The sequence below is a fragment of the Phacochoerus africanus genome, chromosome 9, assembly GCF_016906955.1.
Source record: "Phacochoerus africanus isolate WHEZ1 chromosome 9, ROS_Pafr_v1, whole genome shotgun sequence".
NCBI classification, from domain to species: domain Eukaryota; kingdom Metazoa; phylum Chordata; class Mammalia; order Artiodactyla; family Suidae; genus Phacochoerus; species Phacochoerus africanus.
Genome location: NC_062552.1, coordinates 30,870,295 through 30,889,089, shown reverse-complemented (window position 1 = coordinate 30,889,089; position 18,795 = coordinate 30,870,295). Strand labels below are relative to the sequence as shown.

General features: G+C 58.1%; 3 protein-coding genes across 6 annotated transcripts; 2 read left to right on the top strand and 1 right to left on the bottom strand.

Annotated features, from left to right (window-relative positions):
- The first annotated feature begins 616 nt into the window (after positions 1–616).
- On the top strand, positions 617–7,640 carry RGL2 (ral guanine nucleotide dissociation stimulator like 2). 3 transcript variants are annotated; one of them, XM_047794575.1, is made up of 18 exons: positions 617–740; positions 962–1,161; positions 2,420–2,503; positions 2,741–2,919; positions 3,043–3,093; positions 3,181–3,478; positions 3,738–3,989; positions 4,069–4,172; positions 4,264–4,348; positions 4,424–4,492; positions 4,686–4,760; positions 5,404–5,436; positions 5,539–5,660; positions 5,743–5,838; positions 5,921–6,032; positions 6,141–6,431; positions 6,826–6,940; positions 7,042–7,640. In XM_047794575.1, the coding sequence occupies exons 2-18, from the start codon at positions 1,003–1,005 to the stop codon at positions 7,239–7,241; spliced, it is 2,325 nt and encodes a 774-aa protein (XP_047650531.1). In that variant the 5' UTR covers positions 617–740; positions 962–1,002; the 3' UTR covers positions 7,242–7,640. The 3 variants fall into 3 exon arrangements, with proteins under 3 accessions (XP_047650531.1, XP_047650530.1, XP_047650532.1); XM_047794574.1 differs by having other exon boundaries at positions 4,042–4,172; positions 4,421–4,492; XM_047794576.1 differs by lacking the exon at positions 962–1,161 and having other exon boundaries at positions 625–740.
- A 799-nt stretch (positions 7,641–8,439) lies between these two features.
- Positions 8,440–9,772, bottom strand: PFDN6 (prefoldin subunit 6). Its single transcript, XM_047794585.1, has 5 exons — positions 9,679–9,772; positions 9,387–9,532; positions 9,120–9,190; positions 8,914–9,038; positions 8,440–8,651 (listed from the first exon to the last, which is right to left on the bottom strand). The coding sequence occupies exons 1-5, from the start codon at positions 9,759–9,761 to the stop codon at positions 8,522–8,524; spliced, it is 555 nt and encodes a 184-aa protein (XP_047650541.1). The 5' UTR covers positions 9,762–9,772; the 3' UTR covers positions 8,440–8,521.
- Positions 9,773–9,860: 88 nt separating this feature from the next.
- WDR46 (WD repeat domain 46) lies at positions 9,861–18,561 on the top strand. 2 transcript variants are annotated; one of them, XM_047794582.1, is made up of 15 exons: positions 9,861–10,194; positions 10,293–10,505; positions 10,615–10,695; positions 10,827–10,939; positions 11,063–11,150; positions 11,286–11,347; positions 11,617–11,721; positions 11,849–11,999; positions 12,116–12,251; positions 12,441–12,540; positions 17,219–17,532; positions 17,624–17,718; positions 17,817–17,912; positions 18,062–18,175; positions 18,281–18,561. In XM_047794582.1, the coding sequence occupies exons 1-15, from the start codon at positions 10,036–10,038 to the stop codon at positions 18,383–18,385; spliced, it is 1,932 nt and encodes a 643-aa protein (XP_047650538.1). In that variant the 5' UTR covers positions 9,861–10,035; the 3' UTR covers positions 18,386–18,561. The 2 variants fall into 2 exon arrangements, with proteins under 2 accessions (XP_047650538.1, XP_047650537.1); XM_047794581.1 differs by having other exon boundaries at positions 10,290–10,505.
- Positions 18,562–18,795: the final 234 nt, after the last annotated feature.

Below are 18,795 nucleotides of genomic sequence, written 5' to 3'. Positions count from 1 at the left end.
GTGGGGTCAGACGCGCCTGGCCGCGGACAGGAAGCCCTGCAGCTGCGGGCCCCGGGCGCGACCGTCGGAGCGCGGGTACGCGGCCTCGGCACCGGAAGCCCCGGAGCGCAGTCTGGAACCGGAAGTGGTGGCTTCCTGCTCCGCCCCTTTCCGAGCGGGCCGGCACAGCCGGCTCCTCGGAAAAGCCGGGGTGGATTTCCGCCCACTGCACCCGCTACGTGCGGGGGCAGGGGAGGGAGTGTAGTCCCGCGGCCCGTAGTAACTGGGTCCGTCCGCCCCTAAAACGTTCCTGGTGGGAGTCTTAGCCTCAAAGTGGTGCTGAGGGGAAGAAATGTCAACTTCTGCTCCTGCCCTTCTCCGGGGGCTGGAGACTGGACTCTATCCCAATTCAGTGCGGGGCGCGACTTGGGTTACAGGATCCCCGAGTCGGGGTTGGGGGCGAGGACTGCGAAGGTGGGGACCCGGGCTTGTGGGTCCCGGCCCCTGGATGTCCAGCGCTCCGCTAGTCCACGGCCCTGGCTCCTGTCCTCACTTCCTTCCCTTTTTGGCTCCTGCTCTCGGAGCGGGCGGACGTGGGGGGGAGCGGAAAGGGCGGGAGGGCTCGGGAGTCTGGTGAGGGGGGGGTGCCTGGGGTGCGGAAAAGCCGGGGAGGGGACTCCGTCCGGGGACTTGATCGGGGGCCGGAGACCGACGGGGACGAGCGGCCCGGGACCCGCGCTGTCCCCACCCCTACTGAGAAGGTCAGAGCCAGAGCACCCTGTGACCCTGCCCGTTCCCGTACTCGTGACCCCCTTCATCCCCCAAACGCAGCCCCCCCCCATATTCCACCCCTGTGTTGCCCCCTGCCCAGCCTTCCTGCAGAACTCCCATCCGGTTACCTAGAACTCCCCAAGTACCTCCCTTCCCGGCTCCCCCGCGCCCACCTGACTCTCCACCCGCCTCCCCTCCCGTCTCTCCCCAGGCGCCCCCATGGCCCGACCCCGCTGATTGCTTCACTCGGCCATGCTCCCGCGGCCCCTGCGGCTGCTTTGGGACACGAGCCCCCCCGGGGGAGTCGTGCTGAGCAGCTTCCGGAGCCGAGACCCCGAAGAGGGTGGGGGCCCAGGTGGCCGGGGCGTGGGCGGGGGGCAGGAGGAGGAGGAGGAGGAGGAAGAAGACGAGGTGAGACGCAAGAGGTGGGAGGTAGAGGGTGTGTATTTCGGAGACTCTCCGCCTTTCTCTCCGCGACTCTGCCCATTGCTCGCTTCCCCCCGCTTCATTTCCGTCCGCGCCTCTGGTCGGTGTCTGTCCCTCTCCCCGCGGCGGGGTCCCGGCGCTTCTGTGGCTTCGCGTGGCGGTGTGACTCAGGACCTGCCCGCAGGGACCTGCCCTGCTCCTGCGGGAGCGTCTGGCCGGCTGTCCTGCGGGTCTCTGGCCCTCTCCGCCTACGCCCGAGTGTGCTGGTCTCTCTGGGCGCTTTGTCTAGGTCCCTGTCTCCCTCCCGGTTTTTGTTTGGCGGGGAGGGGTTTGTTTCCACAGTAACCCGCTCCTCTGGCTCTGGGATTGGGGAGGGAACCCTTCGATTTCGTGACCCCTCCCCGCCTCCCTCGCGGCGGAGGCGGGAAGTCAAGGTTCTTGGACCTTGGAGGGGCCATCCCAGGCGGAGTGGAGGGTGGTCACCTGCTTTTCCCGGGGACTAATGGCGCTGGCCCGGAGTAGGACTGGGGCCTCGGGAGGGGCCAGAAGTTGGATTTGGGGCCCCGAGGCTTTGGACTCCTGGGTCCAGAGTCTGGGTGAGGGCTGGGTGACTAGCAGGGCTGGTTTTTCGGGATCGGTTGGGGGAGGGGCTGGGGTCACATGACTCTCTGAGTCTACCCCCCCATCCCCACTTCCCCTTCTCCTTCCTGTCCCGGGATCGGAGCCGCCACCTTGACGGGGGGTCTCCAGGGCTGAGGGGCCCGGGGAAAGGGGGCTAAAGGGCAGGATTCAGTCTGTGGGCTTGGCCAGTTCCGCGGGGGAGGGCGGAGCATGCGGCTGTGCCGTGACTGAGGTTGCAGCTTCTCAAGGTCTCTGCCTCGGGCTTTCTGCCTCTATCCCTTCCCCTCTTACCCCGCTTCGCACCTTGGCTTTTGCTGTTGTGGGGTTCAGCTCTGGGGGGAAGGGGCTACAGCGGTCTCCAGGACCAGGGTTCCTGCATTCCATTCAGCCCCTCACTGCAACCCCCTAGACTCCACCGGGCTCTAAGGCGGCTTGGGGGGGGCTGTCTGGGCCCCAGCAGGGGAGACCTGGGGTCACCAGCCCCCCCCACCCCACGTACTCGCTGGTACTGTCCCCCTCCGCAACAGGTGAGGGGTGCTGAGGGAGGAGCAGGGCCCGGGGTGAAGGCTGGGCAGTGGGGCCTGGCGTGGAGCTGTCTGACCTCCCCTTCCTTGCCCCCCAGGCCCCCGTGTCTGCCTGGAATGAGGAGGAGGATGGTGCCACCTTTACTGTCACAAGTCGCCAGTATCAGCCTCCTGATCCTTTGGTGAGATCATAACTTTGACTTCTCACCTCTGACCCACCCCCTCTCAGTTCCCCTCCCTTTGGCCTCAGGGTAGGTAGGAGGTTTGGAGATGGGACTCTGCTGTGTGACTTAGGTCAAGTCTTGTCCTCTCTGAATGGTAACACAGTGAGCCTGGATGTCTCCTATGGCTGGGATTTCCCCTGGAGGTCTAGGGCAGAGGGGAAAAAAGGGTCAGTGACTGGCCCTCTGTCTCCCCAGGCCCCAAGGCCTCCCCCGCGTTTCTCTCGGAGGCTCCGAGCCGGAACTTTGGAGGCCCTTGTCAGACACCTGCTGGATGCCGGAACATCGGGGGCTGACGTGACCTTCATGGCCGCCTTCCTGGCCACTCACAGGGCCTTCACCTCCACACCTGCTGTGCTAGGACTGGTGGCAGACAGGTCAGGGTCTTAAGGGACCAAGGGTTGTGGAAGTGTCTGGACTTAATCTTAAACCAGAACCTTCCACCAGAATAGTTAAAGCTCCTGGGGGGGGGGATGAACAGAATCTCTCCCCTTCCCCAGGCTGGAAGCCCTTGAATCTCGTCCTCCTGATGAACTAGAGAGGACAAAAGGGTGAGTGGCCCTGATTCGGACCTCGCAGTTCCCTCAGCCCAAACTGCAGCCTGACCTTTGACCCTTGGCTGCTTCTCCTTCTCCCAGGGTAGCCATCTCTGTACTGTCAACCTGGCTGGCCTCTCACCCTGAGGATTTTGGCTCTGAGGTCAAGGGTCAGCTTGACCGGCTTGAGAGCTTCTTACTGCGGACAGGGTATGCAGCCGGGGAGGGTGTTGGGGGGGGCGGCGCTGACCTCATCCGCAACCTCCGGTCCCGGGTGGACCCCCAGCCCCCCGACCTTCCTAAGCCCCTGGCCCTCCCCGGCGACCCCCCTGCTGACCCCACGGATGTTCTGGTGTTCCTCGCTGACCACTTGGCCGAGCAGCTGACCCTGCTAGATGCGGTGAGACCCTGACTTCTGACCCCCCCCCCCGCCCCCGCCCCCTACTCACCTGTCCCTGACTCCAGTCCATCCCCACCCAGCTCCCAGTCTCATCTGTCCCCCCCGGTTTTGACCTTCCCCATCTCCCATTGCCCTGGTTATTGTCCTTCAAATCCTCTGCCCCTCTGGTCCCTTGGCCACCTGAGAGCCTCAAACCCCTGATATTGGGAGGCTGACTTGACCTGACTATAAACTTTAATCTCTGTCCTCTGCCCCACAGGAGCTGTTTCTCAATCTGGTCCCCTCTCAGTGCCTGGGGGCCCTGTGGGGTCATAGAGACCGACCAGGACATGCCCACCTCTGCCCATCTGTCCGGGCTACTGTCACGCAGTTTAACAGAGTGGCAGGGGCAGTGGTCAGCTCCGTCCTGGGGGCCACCTCAACCGGGGAGGGGCCTGGAGAGGTGACCGTCCGGCCACTTCGCCCCCCTCAGAGGGCTCGGCTCCTGGAGAAGTGGATCCGTGTGGCAGAGGTGAGTGAGGATCGCCCGGCTGGGGACTGTGGTGTGGAGGGTGGTCCCACAGCTGCGGCCTCCCGCTGTGACCCCACAGGAGTGCCGCCTGCTCCGGAATTTCTCTTCTGTGTATGCTGTCGTGTCGGCCCTGCAGTCCAGCCCCATCCACAGGCTTCGAGCAGCCTGGGGGGAAGCAGCCAGGTGGGAGGATGGGGCCCTGGCTGGGCGTGGAGGCTGGGCCACGGGGGGGCTGAGCCAGGCCAGTCTCAAGGCCACCGCCCTCCGCCCCCAGGGACAGCCTCAGAGTCTTCTCCAACCTCTGCCAGATTTTCTCGGAGGAGGATAATTACTCACAGAGTCGGGAGCTCCTCCTGCAGGTGAGGCCCGTCCCTGGCGGCCCAGCCATCCTGCCCCCTGCCCACCTCCACATCCCCTTCTTTTGTCACCAGCAGGAGGGGAAGCTGCAGCCCTCTCTGGAGCCAACTTCCAAGAAGTCCCCCAGATCTGGCTCCCGGGGTGGGGTGAGTGAGTGGCTGGGGGGGCAGTCGGAGGGAGTAGGGCGTGGCGGTAGAAGCAGTCTGAGGGACCAGAGGGAGGCACAGCAGGGTCAGGGGAATTGAACTTGGTCTCTGAGGCCCTGGGATAGGAAAAGCGTGGAGGCACGGGGAGCCCTCAGGTCCGTGGCAGGGGTGACAGACTGTCCTTTGACCTCAGGGTGTGGTCCCATACCTTGGCACCTTCTTGAAGGACCTTGTGATGCTGGATGCAGCCTCCAAGGATGAGCTGGAGGTCAGTGGTTGTGTGTGTGCGCGCGCGCGCGCGTGGGGGGGGGTGCTTAGGGTCAGACAGACCTCCTTCTCGAAGGGGCTGCAAGGCTTAAGTTCTCAGCGCCAGGCTTCTGTTACTTGAGTGAGTTTTGCTTAACCTCTCAATGCTTGGGGATCTGTAAATGGGAAGTTAGTACCTACCTTGTTTATGACAAGGGTGAAATATGTCTGCTTAGTGCTCAGAATGCGCCTGAGGAGTTCCCTGGTAGTGCAGCAAGTTAAGGACCTGGTGTTGCTGCAGCTGTTGCGTAGGTCTCAGTGTGGCATGGGTTCAGTCCCTCGTGGCCTGGGAGCTTGCACATGCCACGAGTGTGTCCAGAAAAAAAAAAAACTGCCTGAGATGTAAACTTAAGAGTTCACTACATAAACTGGGATCTTGGGCAATTTCCTTATCTTCTGAGTCCTGATTTTCTCATCTGTAGAGTGGACACCACTGTACCTGTGACATTCAGGTGAAGGGTGAGGTAGTGGCTAGGGTCTGGCAGGGGAGGTGGGAGGAGCAGGGGGCCAAGCGAGTGTGTGCGAGTTGGATGTGGGTCTGCACCAGCCTGGGTGGCACTGTCCTCTGGTGGGGGCGCCGCTCACCATCCCCTTTCTTCCTGCAGAATGGATACATCAATTTTGACAAGCGGAGGAAGGTGAGGGGGTGCTGGGGCCAGATGCTGGATACCCCTGGCCGAGTCCCAGGAAGGGGAGAGGCGAGTAGGGCTGGGAGCCCCTAAATTTTGGCTTCTTCCTAGGAGTTTGCTGTCCTATCTGAGCTGCGGCGGCTCCAGAATGAATGTCGCGGCTATGATCTCCGACCTGACCCTGAAATCCAGCGGTGGCTGCAGGGCCTCCGGCCACTGACAGAGGCCCAGAGGTGACTGGCTGGCTGGGTTGGGGGCTCCAGGGCTCAGATTGAGTGTGGGGGTCCGTGTCTCACGTCTCTTTCCCCCCCTCAGCCATCGTGTGTCCTGTGAGGTGGAGCCACTTGGGACTGGTGATCCTCCTGCACCGCGGGTGCTCCGGCCAACGCTGGTCATCTCCCAGTGGACAGAGTGAGGGAGGCAGTGGTCGGAGGGCGGTCTCTTGGGGACCCGCCCTTCTTCCCCTGACCCTCCCAATCTCCTGCCACTCCAGGGTTCTGGGTTCTGTTGGGGGCCCCACCCCCCTTGTCTCCTGGGACCGGCCCAGCGTGGGGGCAGATGAGGCAGCTGGAACCCCCGCCCCACTGCTGACCCGGCTGGCCCAGGTGAGCCCTGTTCCTGGCCCTTGACCTCAACACTGACCCTGACTTTGGGGGTCTTTCCTTGCCCTCCCCACCTTCATGCTAGCCCCCTCCCATGTTGTCTGTCCCCAGCACATGAAGTGGCCGTCTGTCTCGTCCCTGGACTCTGCCCTGGACGGCACCCCTACCCTACAGAGTCCGGTTAACCCCAGCCACCTCTCACCCCCCACTTCCTCCCCGAAGCCTTCTCGAGGTCACCGCCGATCAGCCTCGTGTGGCTCCCCACTCAGTGGGGGAGCAGATGGGGCCTCCAGGGGGGCTGGATGTGGAGGATGTGGGTCTGGGCCAGGGGCGTCTGATTGCCGGATCATCCGCGTCCAGATGGAGCTGGGGGAAGACGGCAGTGTCTACAAGAGCATCTTGGTGAGGGAGCTGTGGGCTGGGGGTGGGGGCGGGGATGAGGGACGGTGCCCTGTGGTTTCAAGAACCAAGCGGGAGGAAGGTTTTGGTTTTCACTGACCCTTGGTTTTAGCGGACATGTTTTATTCAGAAGGTTACTTGCATTAGCTGCTGCACCTGAGCTTCCAGTGGTTGTTAGGTTTTCAGAGCCAACAGCAATCTCTGCACAGGGAACAGCCTCGAAAGCATGTGGGCTGGCAGGTGCAGCACAGGGGCCACCACAGAGGGCTGTCCTGTTTACTCGAAGGGCTTGGACAGATAGCCTTTTCTGGTTGGGATCGCTGGCTATGGTTGGGAAGATGGAAAGCAAAGGTCATCATGGCCAATTTACTGCCCTTTTGGTCTGCTGTCCTGCCAGGTAACAAGCCAGGACAAAGCTCCAAGTGTCATCAGTCGTGTCCTTAAGAAAAACAATCGTGATTCTGCAGTGGCTTCAGAGTATGAGCTGGTGCAGCTGCTACCAGGGGAGCGAGGTCAGAGGCTGGGGGCAGGGGAGCGGTGCTGTGGTGGGGTGCTTCCTCAGCCCCCCATCCCTTCCCGGGGCTGTGCCTGACACCCCTTTCGGAACCTCCAGAGCTGACCATCCCCGCCTCGGCCAACGTCTTCTACGCCATGGATGGTGCGTCCCACGATTTCCTCCTGCGGCAGCGGCGCAGGCCCTCTACTGCTACGCTGGGCCCCTCTGCCTCGGGGACGCCCCCGAGCGCGGGGGGAGGGGGCTCCTTCCCCAGGATCAAAGCCACGGGGAGGAAGATTGCCCGGGCACTGTTCTGAGGGGAGAGCCTCGGCTCACAGAACTCACTGCGGCCATACCAGACGGGGGCGCTACGTTGGGAAAAAATCCAGCAAGGCGGCCAACTACCCTGAGGCAGTGAAGTGCCGCCAGGTTACCAGGCAGCCAAGACCCAGCCTGTGGGACTGGCACCTCTGATCCCAAGGTGGACAACCTATGTGTAGCTCTTCCCGATTTCCAAAAGTGTGGCACACAGCTGGTTCCTGACACCTGGCCACACCCTCGCATGCCCAGGCCCAAGAAGGGCCTAGAAGTGGGAGAGGGGAAAAGCCTAGAGGCTCTGAGCCCCAGGCAAAGGGAATGGCAAGTAGGAGTTCCTTTTCCTGGTCTAGGGATTCCTGTCACTGTGACAACACTAATAAACCAAAACACTACCTGAATTCTATTCCTGTCCTTTCAGCATGGGCCACCGATGCTGCGGGGGCGGGGGGCAGGCTGAGAGTGGATGCTGTGGAATAAGAGGGGCCGTGTTTTCCGTCCATGAAGAGCTGAAAGCGAGGAGCTGCTGGAGATGGTCTCTGCCTCCCTGGCAACCTCTCCATCCCTTTATTTGCTCTTAAACTTTTCTCCTCAGCTGTTACAAAACCTTGTCAAGTTCTAGCCACCTGATTAAAGTGATCCGTGCAAAAACCCCCACACCTGCGAATGTGTAAGAAACAATTTGAGGACAAAGAAATGGAAGAACGTTGTGGACAACGTATAAACATGGAGGACGTATGATATCAGAGCGTTAGGTGTTGAGATTTTAAATCAGTTTAAGCTACATTCAAGCAAATTCTAGGAAAAAAAGACTAAAACGAATTAGAGGGATGCCAGGGCTATTTTGAAGATGATGGGAAATTACAGCAGGGAGGGTCCCCATGTTTCATTCTGGGGTCACAGCTTAGAAAATTCTGAGTTCAATTAAACTCACTTTACCCAAAACCACTGCATTGTAAATGCCCTTCTCGTGTTTCCAACCAGGATAATGGAGACCTAAGGCCTGCATATACAGGAAAAATGAAATTTGAGACATTTCATATTTCAGTCTCAATAAAGAAGGCTTACTCTGCCTCAGAGTGCCCAGTTGCAAGACTCTGGACCTGAGGGAGTCACAGAAGCGATAAACATATAAGGGGAGAAGGGACCAGGGGAAAAGGTGGAGACGATTAAAACAGAAGTGGCTGGTGAGAAAACAGCCAGGTGTTTTCACATTTTATTCACTACAGTAGAGACCCTTGAGCTGCCTCATTCCCACCCCCTCCCTCCCCCCTCCACAGGGTCAGGCCTTCCCAGGAGCCCCTGCCTTGGCTGCCTGGGCCCGCTGGAACTCCTGCTGCAGCTGAGCCAGGGTCTCCCTCTGTTGCTCTGACTGGCGCTCCAGTTCCCGGAGTTGGGATTCGTATCGCTTACTGAGGAAGATAGAACAGCAAAAACGGTGAGGTCTTAATGAGACTTACTGCTGAGGATGCTGAAGGCAGGAAGGAGATTGGTGGGGAACGTGAGATCCAAGGGAGGGAGGAGAAGAGGGGTTAAAAGGAAAGCGGCTGGAGGAACTGGGTGGTGGTGGTGGTGGTGGTGGTGGGAACAGCTTTGGAAGCTACTCTACAAGGCTTTCTCAACACGTCTTCCACCGTGGCATGTCTGTCAGAAGGTGCTGGAACAAAGACTCACATTTCAGCTGTGATGTAGTCCAGCCTTTTCCCCACTGTGGCTCGAGCCTCTCCCAGCTCCTGTTTGACCAGCACGGGACCCAGAAGTTTAAAGACCACGTTGGATCCATCCAGCAGGGCCAGTTCCTGATGGAGGGGCAGGACATCTGTGATCAGAAACATTGCCAGGACAGTTCCCTCCTCGCCCCACAAATCCTGTGCTCTCACCTCCTTCACGATATTATTTTCTGTTAGTTGTGCTTCTAGTTTCTGCCTCCCTGACATGGACTTACTCAAGTCTGGCGGGTGGGAGGGAAGACTTGATTAAAGACATCAGATATGCCACCCAATCCCTACCGTCCTGGTGAGAAATGGAGCGACAAGGACGGGAACACCATGGAGGTGGGGAAGGGGCACGGGTGGGATGGAGCGGGGCAGGACGCATCTTGCAAGGCTTCGGGTAGTGAGAGAACCGGGACAACCCCGTTCCCCTACCCTTCTGTAGCTGTTGATATTTCTCCACTTCTCCCTGTAGCTTCTTCTGGATCAGCTCAGCCATGACGAGGACGAAACTCCGCGGGGAGAGGGAGAGGGGCGCTGGGTTGCACACTCTGGAAGGTACCCGACCTCCCCTTTCCGGCCTGCGGAAATGACAGCCCTCTTGAGAAGCAGCCCCTCGGGGCACCGCAGTCTCCCCGCGTCCGAGATATCGACTCCACCCCTGCTCTAGGCGGCAGCGGGGGAAAAGAGACCCCAGAACCCTCAACCGAACGCCTGGTCTACTCACGTTCTTCTTTCAGTGTTGGTGAACCAGGAAGTAAACAGAGAATGCTGGGAAGAGACGGCGCGGGAAGCTCTCGTCTGACGCATGCCGGGAACTGTAGTTCTCACTTGTTACACGAGTGGCGTTTTTCTAAAAGGCTGGATTCGGAACGTTCTAGGCAACATGGGGAAACGAAGCTGGAAAAAGGAACTGCACAGTCAACTTGAGTCCTGGCTCCGGACCACCTCTCTTTCATTACTCAGGCATAAACTGCCTCACGGGGGCGGGGCCAAGGTCTGCCCCCCCCCCCCCTCACTGGAGAGAGCGCCCTCACTCAAGATGGCGCCTTGAGGGCTTCGAGCTTGGGGCGGAGCTGATTGGATGAGGGCCGTAAGACTTCCGGGAGTTTTCAATCCGACTGTGGGACAGCTGAGAGGAGTTTGCACGTGTGTCGCGGTTCGGGTGGGCTTGATGGAGACAGCCCCCAAGCCTGGCAGTGATGTCCCGCCCAAGAAGAACAGACTTCAGGCCAAGAGAAAGGTAGAGACCTTCTTGGGTTGAAAGGAAAGTTTTTGGCTGAGGGGTTGGAGGGGCGGGGCGGAGGCAGCGGATTATCAGGGGTCCTGATCTGCCAGCAGAAACCTCGGCGATACTGGGAGGAAGAGACCGCTCCGACAGCTGCCGGAGCCTCTCCGGGTCCCCCTCGTAAACAGAAGAAGAATCGAGAGGCCCGACCTCAGAAGCCAAAGAACGCTCCCATCCAAAAGAAGTCTCGGTTCCCCAAGAAGCCCCAGGTCCCAAAGAAACCCCAAGAATGGAGGAGTCCAGGCCCTCAGCGGAGCTTGTCTGGGGTGAGCCTGGGACCTTATAGGGTGGCGAGGCAAGTCTCCTCGTGCTTTGAGGGTACGAGAGTTGGGATCAACCCGAGCCTGTTTACTAATTGCCCCATTCCTGTCCCAGGCCCAGGACCCGTTTGCAGGCCCCGCCCCCGTCCCTGTGGAGGTAGTTCGAAAGTTCCGTCGCATCGACAAATCCAAAAAGGTGAGGACCGGTCGGAGAGTGGGGAGGAGTTGCAGGCAGGGAGTTGTCTGGGTGAGCTGGATGGAGGCGCGGTCAGGTGGCTTTCCTGTAACCCCCATACTCGCCCATTCCTCTCCCACCAATGATTGTAGCTGCCCCGTTCCAAGTCCAAAGCCCAAAGCCGGCTTGATGCTGCTGAAGCTGAGGAAGAGGAAATAAGCGTCAAAGCTGCTCGTTCTGAGCTGCTGCTGGCTGAGGAACCTGGGTAAGTGGACCCTAATGTGGGCCTCCCCAGCTCCTGGTTTATGAGGCTCTCATTTCTCATTTTTATGTTGATACACCGACTTCACATCGGAAAGCTTAATGCAACCCTGACATTCACTGGCAGGTTTCTGGAAGGTGAGGATGGGGAGGACACAGCAAGGATACGCCAGGCTGACATCGCAGAGGCTGTGGATATTGCAAGTGCAGCCAAGGTGAGCCTGAGGGTGCAAAAGGATCCAGCGGGCTGACTGGGGTGCAGAGCAGGATGGAAGTGGGGCTAGAAGAAAATATTACTGAAGGGAGCCAATTTTTTTCTTTCTTTTTTTCTCTGCTATTCCCTTTTCCAGCACTTTGACTTGAACTTGAGGCAGTTTGGACCCTACAGGCTGAATTACTCTCGAACAGGGAGGTAAGGTTGACTTCCAGTGACTTGAACTAGGGTGTGGTTGAGTCTCCTTCATTGCTGCAGCCTTGCCCACCCCTGCCGCGTTGTGTGCATGTTTGGGTGTGTATATACCTATGTGTACATATATGAGTGTACGTTTGGACTGTTGATGTGGGAGACTCTTGTGACCTGCTCGCGTGTGAGGGTGAGTGTGGAGGGAAGCTGGTGGGGGCAGACCTCAGAGGCAGGGTGCTCCCTGTGCTGACACCCTGCCTGTCCTCCACCTCCAACAGGCACCTGGCTTTGGGAGGGCGACGGGGTCACGTGGCGGCCCTCGACTGGGTGACAAAGAAGCTTATGTGCGAGATCAACGTCATGGAGGCGGTGCGGGACATTCGGTCCGTGGGCTCTGGTGGTGATGGTGGTGGCGGCGGCGGCGGAGGCGGCGGGTGGTGAGACAGCCCATCCCCGACTGAGTGACTGCCAGTGACTCTCTGTCACCCCCACCACTCCTGCTCCTCCTAGGTTTCTGCATTCAGAAGCACTGCTTGCTGTCGCTCAGAACCGCTGGCTTCACATTTACGACAACCAGGGCATCGAGCTCCACTGTGTCCGCCGCTGTGACCGCATCACCCGGCTTGAGTTCCTGCCCTTCCACTTCCTCCTGGCCACGGCTGTGAGTGGCTGTGGAGCACAGGGCCCGGGTGGCAGCCCCCCATGAAGACTCATCCTCCCCTGGGGCCCAGTAGAGGGAGCCCAGAGGGCAGCTGGGACTCATCCTTTTTCTCTCAGTCAGAGACAGGGTTTCTGACCTACCTGGACGTGTCAGTGGGCAAGATCGTGGCAGCTCTGAACGCCCGGGCTGGACGGCTCGACGTCATGACCCAGAACCCTTACAATGCCGTCGTCCACCTCGGACACAGCAACGGTTGGTCCTTGGCTGAATCTTGATCGTCATCCTGACCTGCTGTTCTAGATTTGTACTTAACAAGTCCCCGAAACTCAAACTGCCCCTTTACTTTCCTCTCGTGTTACCTCTTGGCCTCCAGTCCCCTCTTTCCCCAGTTTAGTGGCCTCAGCGCCCTCTTAGTAACTTGAGTTCTTCTCTCATATCCAGGGACTGTGTCTTTATGGAGCCCTGCAGTGAAGGAGCCGCTGGCAAAGATTCTGTGCCACCGCGGTGGGGTGCGGGCCGTGGCAGTCGATCCTACAGGCACGTAAGTCACTTGTTTGGTGTGAGGTGCTGGGGGGCGTGGCTACAGCGGGTCAGAAAGAACTAGAAGGCAGTGTACCTCTAGAGCACAGACTCTGTAGCTGAGCTGCTTTGGCTTAAATTCTGGTGACCGCTGACCAGCCATGCTGGTGACCTCAGTGACCATACACTTTCCTCCCCCTGAGAGGGGGGACCAGAGTGTCCAACTCAAGAGTCAGACAACCTTTTCTTTTTTTTTTTTTTAACCACTTCTTGGGCCGCTCTCTCGGCATATGGAGGTTCCCAGGCTAGGGGTCAAATCGGAGCTGTAGCCTCCGGCCTACGACAGAGCCACAGCAACGCGGGGTCTGAGCCGCGGCTGCGACCTACACCGCAGCTCACAGCAACACCGGATCCTTAACCCACTGAGCAAGGCCAGGCATCGAACCCGCAACCTCATGGTTCCTAGTCAGATTCGTTAACCACTGCACCACAACGGGAACTCCAGAAAACCTTTTCAGTAAAGAGCTGCATGGTAAAAATTTCAGGCTTTGTAGGCAGCGGTGCATCCTTGAGCATTTTATGTAGGTGCTTAAATAAGAAGAGGAAACAGAGCATCGTGAGTTTTTAAGCAGTGTTTTTTTTTAAGAAATTGAACACTATTTTTGTAATATTGGTCTACTATTGGGAAGAATCGGATTCCCGTTTTTGAGACTAGTATTTTGTTCACTTGAGGTTCAGAGTTAGTGTTCTGAATCTTCACACTCAATTGGAAATGTTTAGATGCTGATCTGTGGAGAGATTTTGTGTGTTTCATCTTTGTAAATACCTTTTCACACAGATAGATGATGACATGGGGGTGCTATCGAGAGATAGGTGTTGTCACCGAGACTGCATGGCGCAGGGCACAGTGCAAAGAGATAAGATGCCTTTGGTGTCTCTACCACGTACTGTGCCGTTTCAGCGCAACAAGCAGCCGCAGGATAAGTAACTTCATGAATGTGGCTGCTAATGAGTTCACTGAAACTTTATTTGTGGCCCCTGCGATTTGAGTTTCAAATCATTTGCACATCTTGAAATATATGTCTTTTGATTTTTTTTCCCCTCAGCTACTCAACATTGAAAACCATTCTTTTTTTTTTTTTTATGGATAAGTAGTTCTGTGCATATGTAATAGGTCTTTTTTTTTTTTTGTCTTTTTGCTATTTCTTTGGGCCGCTCCCGCAGCATATGGAGGTTCCCAGGCTAGGGGTCAAATCGGAGCTGGAGCCACTGGCCTACGCCAGAGCCACAGCAACGCGGGATCCGAGCCGCGTCTGCAACCTACACCACAGCTCACGGCAACGCCGGATCCTTAACCCACTGAGCGAGGCCAGGGACTGAACCCACAACCTCATGGTTCCTAGTCGGATTCGTTAACCACTGCGCCACGACGGGAACTCCTAAAAACCATTCTGTACATGGGAGTTCCCTTTGTGGCTCACTGTTAACGATCTTGACTAGGATCTATGAGGTTTCAAGTTCGATCCCTGGCTTCACTCAGTGGGTTAAGGATCTGGCGTTGCTGTGAGCTGTGGTGTAGGTCACAGACTTGGCTTGGATCCCGTGTTGCTGTGGCTGTGCTGTAGGCCGGCAGCTGTAGTTCCGATTCAGCCCCTAGCCTGGGAACTTCCATATGCCAAGGGTGTGGCGCTAAAAAGCCAAAGGGAAAAAAAAAAAAGGACATTGCCTACAGCTGTGGGCCGTACAGAAATAGGTGGTGGGCTGGCTTTGTTGGCTTATGGGTCTTAGTTTGCCAGGCCTGGGCTCAGCTCCTAAAACCGATGAATGTGTTAAGGCATCTCCGGTTCAGCGTGATGTCTGGTGGGTAGGGAGCCCCATGTTTCACCGCCACCCTCAATACGATGGTTCTCTTCAGGTCTGGCCGGTGATGGGAGGGTTGGGGCAGAGGGTCTGCTTTGAACTTCTGCTCTTCCTGGGAAAGTGTTTGCATTTTCATGGCTGTTGCTATTTCTGTGTATCTGGACCCTGTGGATGATTCCCCCCCCCCCCCGCGTTTCTAGTGTCTCTAATCCATTCATCGTCTGTCAGGCATTTGTCAGGCACCTCTGCGGGTTAGGCTCTGTGCTGAGGTTCTGGGGGCATCAGGATGAACCTGCCCCGGGGCCTCTGCAGTTCCGTTTTGTTTACATGCTCAGGTGGCTGTAGTTTTGGGAACAACGGGCTGGGTGAAGCACTCAGCTTCTACTCGTTTGTCTGTACCACCCAGATCTCCCTTGTTCCCTGGTGGATGGCTTGCTATAAGGCCGTTTCTTGGGCCACCTGCACTGTTGCCCAGGTCCCAACTTTGACAACTCCGGTCTGGTGATCTTGAGCTACTGGTTACAGAGGTAGGAGCACTGTGAGTGCTCCTTGGGCACCCCAGCTCTATCCTGCTTTGGTGGCCTCACTTTGTGGCTGCCCAGGGCCCCTCAGGGTCTTGACTGCTTTCCCGTCCAGGGCTCCTCCAAGCTCTGTTTCTTTCTTTTTTTTTTTTGCTTTTTAGGGTGGCACCCACAGCATATGGAGGTTCCCAGTCTAGGGGTTGAATTGGAGCTGCAGCTGCCGGCCTACATACACCATAGCCACAGCAATGCGGGACGTGAGCCACATCTGTGACTTACACCATGGGTCATGGCAACACCGGATCGTTAACCCACTGAGCGAGGCCAGGGATCCAACCTGCGTCCTCATGGATACTAGTCAAGTTTGTTGCTGCTGAGCCACGATGGGAACTCCCAAGCTCTCTTTCTCGCCATACTCAGTGGCTTGGTTCTTCCTGGTGCTGGATGCTGGGTGCTGTGGGTAGGATGCTCTTTTCCACACTGCTCGCCTCCTTGTACACTACAGCTCAGGAGCCTCCTACTTTAAATATCTCCTTTTTTTTTTCCCTTAATTTTTACTTTTTAATTTTTCGGCCACACCTGAGGCACATGGAAGTTCCCAGGCCAGGGGCTGAATTCGAGCCACAGCTGCAGCAACTCTAGATCCTTTAACTCACTGTGCTGGACCGGGGATTGAACCTGCATGTTCTGCAGTGACCTGAGCTGCTGCAGTCAAATTCTCAACCCACTGTGCCACAGCGGGAACTTTAAATATCAGTGTTCCAGTCGTTTTAAAGCAAATCAGGAAGCCTCTGGGTGCCAGACCCCTTGGCCCTTGGGGTTGTATCTTTGTGGACACGTGGTTTGGTCCTGCCCTTTCTACTCCATGTCTGTGCCACTCTGGCTCTGGGGGGTGGGAGGCCTGTCCTGAGCTTTCTGCCTCTATGGGCCACTGCACTGGGTCAGCTCCTCCTGTGCCCGGGGCTTAGGCAGTTTGTCCAGAGGTTTGGTCACCAGCCTGACGCTGAGAGGCTCTGGTCTTTGATCTGAGGCCCACCCCTGCATATCTCTGGTCCTCCTCAGGCCTGCCCCACAGACCACGGGGCTCTGGAGATGAAACTTACGTCCTCTGGAAGCTTTCTGGAAGCTTCCATCAGGACTGGATTGGATTTTCAAAGCTGAACTGTTTCTTGTGAGTCTGGCCTATGCTAGTGTGGCCTGGGTGCCTGGCTGGCACTGGGTTGGCATCTGCACAGGAGATCCCAAAGGTGGGCACGTGGGGTGAGGAGCTGGTGTGTGGCCTTGAGTTGTTGGTTCAGTGGAGGGGGTGGCCCTGTACTCCCAGGAGCCCTCAGTAGCTCCTGGTTGGCGCTCATGGCCATTCACGCTAGCAGAATTGGGCCCTGGCTGTCGTCTGGTCAGGAGACGCGTCCAGCGGGGCCTCTGTTCACCCTGTCACCAGCTGAGGCTGCTCAGAGGGACTCTTCAGGGCCTCCCGTAGGTGCACAAGCCAAGGCTAGAACAAGTCCTTGGCTCCTGAAAAAACAGAACCACTTGTCTGCCTGGTCTCTTTCAGCCTCTCTCTCTGAGGGGCCACTTAATCATCAATAGAAACTCCAGAGAGTAAATGACTTTTGACTCCTTGGGTGGTCACCAGCTCACCTTCCGTCCTCCTAGGGCCACTAGTGCATCACTCCCTCGCTCTTTAAGGCTTTCTAAGGCTATGCAGTTGTCATTGTGTGGCGTGTCCCTGTTAGCAGTGTTGGGGACTAATAGTCTCTGGTCTGACTTTGAAGAGCCCCTGCAGTTTGTCTGCTCCTGACCCTGTTCCGCCCCCCCCCCCCCCCCGCGTCTGGTTCACAGATCCCTGTCTCTTTGTCTGCATGCTCTGATGTTATTTCATTGGTACCTTCTGTATGTTTCTTTTGCTTCCTTGAGAATTACCTAGAATGGCTTAACTCTGGTTTTCCCACGAAGCCCTGCCTGACCACTGTGGTCAGTCCTTGCCTTAGCTGACCACTGGTGTGCAGGTCTATGGGGACCCCATGGCTCAGTGCAGGCTGTCCTGGGTGTTCTCCCTGTCACTCTCGTGTCCTAAGACCCAGGTCTGACCTGAATTATAGCTCTACTGCTCACTCCGATTTCCTTTCTCAGCTTCAGTTTCCTCAGTGAAATAGTTCCACTGTGTACTGCCTGGCTGTGAGGAGGCCTGTGGTGCATGGAGTGTGACGGTGGTGGCTACTGTCACCGTTGGTCCTCAACAGAGGACTCGATGCCTGGACTTGGCCATGCGCTTGCCCAGGAAGCTTCTGCAACCCATCAATTGCTCTCCTTCCCCAGGCACATGGCTACCTCTGGCCTGGACCACCAGCTGAAGATCTTTGACCTGCGGGGAACGTTCCAGCCCCTGAGCGCACGGACCCTGCCCCAGGGGGCGGGGCATCTGGCCTTCTCCCAGCGTGGGCTGCTGGCCGCAGGACTGGGCGATGTGGTCAATGTCTGGGCAGGGCCGGGTGGGGCCGGCGCCCCCTGCCTGGAGCGGCCCTACCTCACCCACCGGCTCACTGGCCACGTGCACGGCCTGCAGTTCTGCCCCTTTGAGGATGTGCTCGGGGTGGGACACAGCGGGGGCGTCACCAGCATGCTGGTCCCTGGTAAGTGGCAGGGGTGGGCGTGCAGGGGGGTGAACGCTGGGCAGAACAGGAGATGGTCAGTTATGGCTTCTCCCTCCCTCCTTCCCTCCAGGGGCTGCTGAACCCAACTTTGATGGGCTGGAGAGTAATCCTTACCGGAGCCGCAAGCAGCGCCAGGAGTGGGAGGTGAAGGCCCTTCTGGAGAAGGTGAGGACTGTGCTCTGGGTGGGGGTCTGCAGTGCGGGGCTCAGCGGCCTCCCAGATTCCCACCTCCTCACCCTTTGCTGTCCCTCTGACACGTCCAGGTGCCAGCAGAGCTCATCTGCCTGGACCCCCGAGCCCTCGCAGAGGTGGATGTGGTCTCCATGGAGCAGGAGAAGAAGGAACGGATCGAGAGGCTGGTATGGAGCAGGGCCTGGGCGCCTGGGCCTTCCTCACGCCCACCTCCTGTCCCCACCGCGTCCCCACCAGTATAGCTCTGAGGGCAGGTGCTGCCATTGTCCCCTGCTTTGGAGCCTGTTACAGGTTTCACTCCTGTCCCCTCCCTCAGGGCTATGATCCCGAGGCCAAGGCTCCTTTCCAGCCAAAGCCAAAGCAGAAGGGCCGCAGCTCCACAGCAAGTCTAGTGAAGAGGAAGAAGAAGGTCATGGATGAAGAACACAGGGTAAACGAGCACTGGGTCACGGTGGCATCCTGAGGACCAGGCCCTCCCTCTGTGGGTTTGGCTTCCAGCCCACCCCTTGCACCTCACCCCTTTCTCCTTCCCCAGGACAAAGTCCGGCAGAGCCTTAAACAGCAGCAGCAGCAGCAGAAGCAAGAGAAGGCCAAGCCCACAGGGGCCCGGCCATCTGCCCTGGACCGATTTGTGCGCTGAACCCCACTCCAAGGTGGTCTGAGAACAATGTTCTCCCACCAGTGGGGAATGACCTGTTCCCTGGAACGTGCAGGGAGCATCGAGCCCTCCCCGTTGGGCCAGGGGTTGGGGGGGGTGAGGGGGGTGGCCAGCTGGCTCTGGGTGGATGGCTATTAAAGAGGAAGGAGGGTTTTGCATCTTGTGTCTGGATCATCCTGTGGACCCATTCCCCCCGTGCTGGCATGGGCTACTCTCGGATCAGGGCCGGGGGGTGGGGGTGGGGTCTTGCTGGCTTCCTCTGCACCCGCCCCACGTTTTGCCACCTCTGTGGCCTTAGTCTGCTCCTTAGGGCTGTCCTCCATGAAGAGGCTGACTTCCCTTTCTCCCATCCCGAGGTGTCCTTCCCATCCAGTGGGGACTGGCGGCTTCTG